This window comes from Dendrobium catenatum, unplaced genomic scaffold, assembly GCF_001605985.2.
Source record: "Dendrobium catenatum unplaced genomic scaffold, ASM160598v2 fragScaff_scaffold_186, whole genome shotgun sequence".
NCBI lineage: Eukaryota > Viridiplantae > Streptophyta > Magnoliopsida > Asparagales > Orchidaceae > Dendrobium > Dendrobium catenatum.
This window is the reverse complement of record NW_021318648.1, coordinates 650,305-654,175: the sequence shown is the minus strand read 5'-3', so window position 1 is coordinate 654,175 and position 3,871 is coordinate 650,305. Positions and strand designations below refer to the sequence as shown.

The 3,871-nt window shown below is 32.7% G+C and overlaps 1 protein-coding gene across 1 annotated transcript; it reads right to left on the bottom strand.

The window, feature by feature from the left end:
• Positions 1-343: 343 nt before the first annotated feature.
• On the bottom strand, positions 344-2,049 carry LOC110096293 (transcription factor RAX2). The gene is made up of 3 exons (XM_020822165.2): positions 1,914-2,049; positions 1,689-1,818; positions 344-1,108 (listed from the first exon to the last, which is right to left on the bottom strand). The coding sequence occupies exons 1-3, from the start codon at positions 2,047-2,049 to the stop codon at positions 478-480; spliced, it is 897 nt and encodes a 298-aa protein (XP_020677824.1). The 3' UTR covers positions 344-477.
• Between the last annotated feature and the right edge of the window lie 1,822 nt (positions 2,050-3,871).

Below are 3,871 nucleotides of genomic sequence, written 5' to 3'. Positions count from 1 at the left end.
TAGGATTTGTGATTATTGTTAACATTGATTAAAAAATTTAATCATATTTTTAATAATAATATGATTAAAAATTTTAGATGCAATGAACAATAATCACAACTATAAAAAAAAGCTAAAAGAGTTTAGAAATAATGACAAAGAAGTTGCTTTTAATCATAATTCTTCAAAAAACATAACTAAAAGAAAATATCAAGCTATTTCTTAAATAAAATGTGATTATAACTCAAATTTTTTTAATGATTCTTGTTGCTGCTCATTAGTCTTCTTAGATGAAAAATTATTAAGTGAACATAACTCATAAATTTTAATATATATATTGTATTAATATTTTTATTCAGTATTATTTTGTATTGTTATTGTACTAATATCAATACAAAATATACAAAATAAAAATATTAAACAATCATTAAAAATCATTAATTATGCTCACCAAATAATCTCTCCCTTCCCAATCCCAAGCATCCTTTTGATTTGAATTCAAAAAGTGTCCATACTCCTCCATTGGGCTTTGCACCCTCCTACTGTTTGATCCTCCAAGAAAAACTCATTATTGCTGTTCATAAGAATCTGCTTAATCTCGTCAAATCCATAGCTTGAGCACTCCTCTAATGGCGCAGAACTCTGCAGTCCACTGAAGTCCTGAAACCCTGTGCTGCCATAAAGCATAAAATTATCAAAGCTCATATTTTGGCTGATTTGAGTGCAGCTTCCAGCTTGATCACCACCAAACACCAAAACAGCAGAGCTCCTGCTCTCCTTCAGTTGGTACTGAGAAGCTTGGAAGAGAGAGGAGGAAGAAGAAGTGGAAGAACCACTGAAGGCTTCTGGTGAGATTGGGACCAAATTAGCTTGATGATTGAAGCCAGAAAGGAAGGGTTTGTGCAAGGGAGTAGTAGAAGTAGCATTTATATTAATGTAGGGATTAGAAAACAAAGATGGTGATGGTGATGAGAAGAGAAGCTGCTGGTTTTGCTGCTCTTGATGATGAATTGAACTTTTCTTTGGGGAAGAAGAGATGCCAAGGAGTTTCTTCTTGAGTTTGGTGTTCCAGTAGTTCTTGATATCATTGTCTGTCCTCCCTGGCAGCTGAGAAGCTATGATGGACCACCTGAAATTTTTTTTTTAATTTTTTAAGAAAAAGGAAATCTTTTCTTTTAATAGACAAGCAAGGAGGTACAAAAGTTATGGAAAGTTTCTTTTTTCTTGGGGGAAAATAAAGTTGAGGAAAGTGAGAACGAGAACAAACTACACTAAGTGGTTATGGTTGCATGCTGTGAGTAAATCTAAGAGGATTCTTCTCTCCAAACATGCAAGATTTTGCTAATAAAGGATAAAAAGTTGTGGATTTTGATCACTCTCCACAGACAGAGAAGTTTGTGCTTTGATTTTCAGATGTGAAAATAATAGAAAAATGTGATCTTTGGATAAATTTAGTTCAAAGTAAATAAGACTTATTCTTGAAGGCCATGATTTATATTTTTGTAAGGCAATTTTAGTACTGAAAAAAATAACCATCTATAAATATTTATGTTGTTGAATTGCTAAACAGATAAGCGAAATTTTACGATTTGATGATAATATATTGTTTTTTTTTTATTATTTTAAAGAATAAATGTTTTGCATCCAAGAAAAACTTAGCTCAAAATACACTCATCTAAGTTTATTTTTTCAAAGTAGTTGGAACTCACCTACTCCCAATGCTAGCAAAGAGAGTGCAAATAGTCCTATCTTCAGCATCAGAAAACTCCCCATGCTTGATGTTGGGCCTAAGATAGTTAAGCCATCTCAGCCTGCAGCTCTTTCCACACCTCTTCAACCCTAATTAATGCCCACAAGTTATGTGAGTAAGTGAAAGAGAAAGAAAGAAGAAGAAATAATGAGGAGGAGGAGTGAAAGAAGAAGAAGAAGAGTACCAGCTTTGTGAGGAAGAGCAATCCAATTGCCACCGGTGCCATACTTCTCAATGAAGCCCTTGAGTTTGGAGTCCTCTTCAGCAGACCAAGGGCCTTTCTTCACGTTTGCCTTATCACAGCAAGGAGCCCTTCCCATCCTTTTCACTTACAATTGAAATCCAAAAAAAAAGAAGAGAAACGAAGGATTATATGACGCCTCCAAGGAGGAAGAAGCACGGAATGCCATGGGATATAAATATATATATGTATATATGACAATGGTAAGGACTTCAGAGGCAGGGAACCAGAGAGAGAGAGAGAGAGAAGGTGCGTGTGAGTGATAAAAAAGAAGTCAAAGGAGTGCTATCTGTCTAGTTTCCATCACCCCTCTTTCTCTTTCCTTTCTTCCAGGATATAAAAGTCTTTACGGTAGTGTGAGGCTTAAGTGAAAGGGATAGATGGCTAGTGGACCCTTGCATAAGGTTTTATTATTATTATTATTATTTGTGTGTCAAACGGTTGATTAATTTTTTAACAATTAAATTACGGTATGCTTAAAATTTAACTTTATTTTTAATAATATTTTTATGCATAAAATTAAAGAAAAAATTATGAGGCAGGGAATTTCATTCCATTGTCCAAGTAAATAAGCATAAAGTAACCCACTTAAGAACAAGCACCATTTATAGAAACTTGAAATGATAAATAATTGTTATCATTTGAAGGAAATTTTTACTTTATATAGTCCATTATTTGAAGAAATATTTTTATGATAAATGTTCATTTTAGATCAAAATATTCCTACATTAGTAAAAATATAAGTTAAAATCCTTGACTCAAGAAAGAGATGAAGAACAATTATTTGCTAGTCAGTCCATACATTCCTCTAATTAATTGAAGCATCCTTTTTGTATTATAAGGAAGCTTATGAACAACCGACTCAAATTAGAGATTAATTAGTTAAACTTAGAGCAAAATTTAGCATCTAGAGTTTTACGAAGAGTGATAAATGAAAATAAAGGTGTCGATTATGTCATATATGAGTGAGAAAAAATGGAGATGGTGATGAGGTCCTTACCACTAACTCACTCATTCATATTATGGTTGAAAAAAGGTGGGGAAGGATAAGGAGGACATGTTAAAATTCCTTGCCATTGATTCTACCATTAATTCCTTTGGAGATTCGGGTTGAGGTGGTGTAGGAGGAAGGATAGTCCATATATGCCCACTATATGCATAATTGTTTTGGTGTACAAAGCAAAAGATGTTAGCTAATCTTTGGTCGGTGAGCCAAGAGACGTTGATGTACATAGAATTAATATATTATCAAAAAAGAAGAATGAAGAATAATAAGGTAGGGATATCTATGAGAATTTTAAGGATGCCTTATATGGGAGCTTCTGAACGGAAATATCCCACCCATTTAGATGGTTAGGTCATCAAGGATTAGCTTGAAGAAAACTTGTTAACATGTTATCACATTCAAAGATAAGATAAAAAATAGTAAGTTTGGCAAAATTTGAAATTAGGATTTAGAAATTTGGGATTTGAGCCTATGGGTGCACAACTTAGCCATCATTTAATTGGACTCATATTTGGAGTAATATTAGAATGTATTTCTCTAGGATTCATCATGAAAAAGTATGTTTGCAGCTATTCCAATTGGCTCCGGTCCTTTTAATTTGATTAAACACACCATAGTCCTTTTTATCAGGAGGTAAGATGCATGGTAATTAATGTGGATCGTGCCCAAAGCGATTTGAGAATATATGATGTAATCATATTTGGATTTGTAACTTTTTTGTTTCTTTTATGTAAATGATCACACCTCTAAGTCTTTGGTTAACTCTTTACTTTTAATTTTTATCATAAATAAAAACATAAGAATGATTTTCTCTAAATATTATTTTAGTACTCTCCTCTTTTTAGAATATTTTACATTTGAACTTACAATTAGCATCCATATAGCTAAATCACTA

Excerpts from the sequence above, each read along its gene's own strand:
- LOC110096293 (XM_020822165.2), bottom strand. The coding sequence starts at position 2,049 with ATGGGAAGGGCTCCTTGCTGTGATAAGGCAAACGTGAAGAAAGGCCCT. Across the intron at positions 1,819-1,913 it reads TGCTCTTCCTCACAAAGCTG|GGTTGAAGAGGTGTGGAAAG; the intron begins GTACTCTTCTTC and ends GGCATTAATTAG. Across the intron at positions 1,109-1,688 it reads TTTGCTAGCATTGGGAGTAG|GTGGTCCATCATAGCTTCTC; the intron begins GTGAGTTCCAAC and ends AAAAAATTTCAG.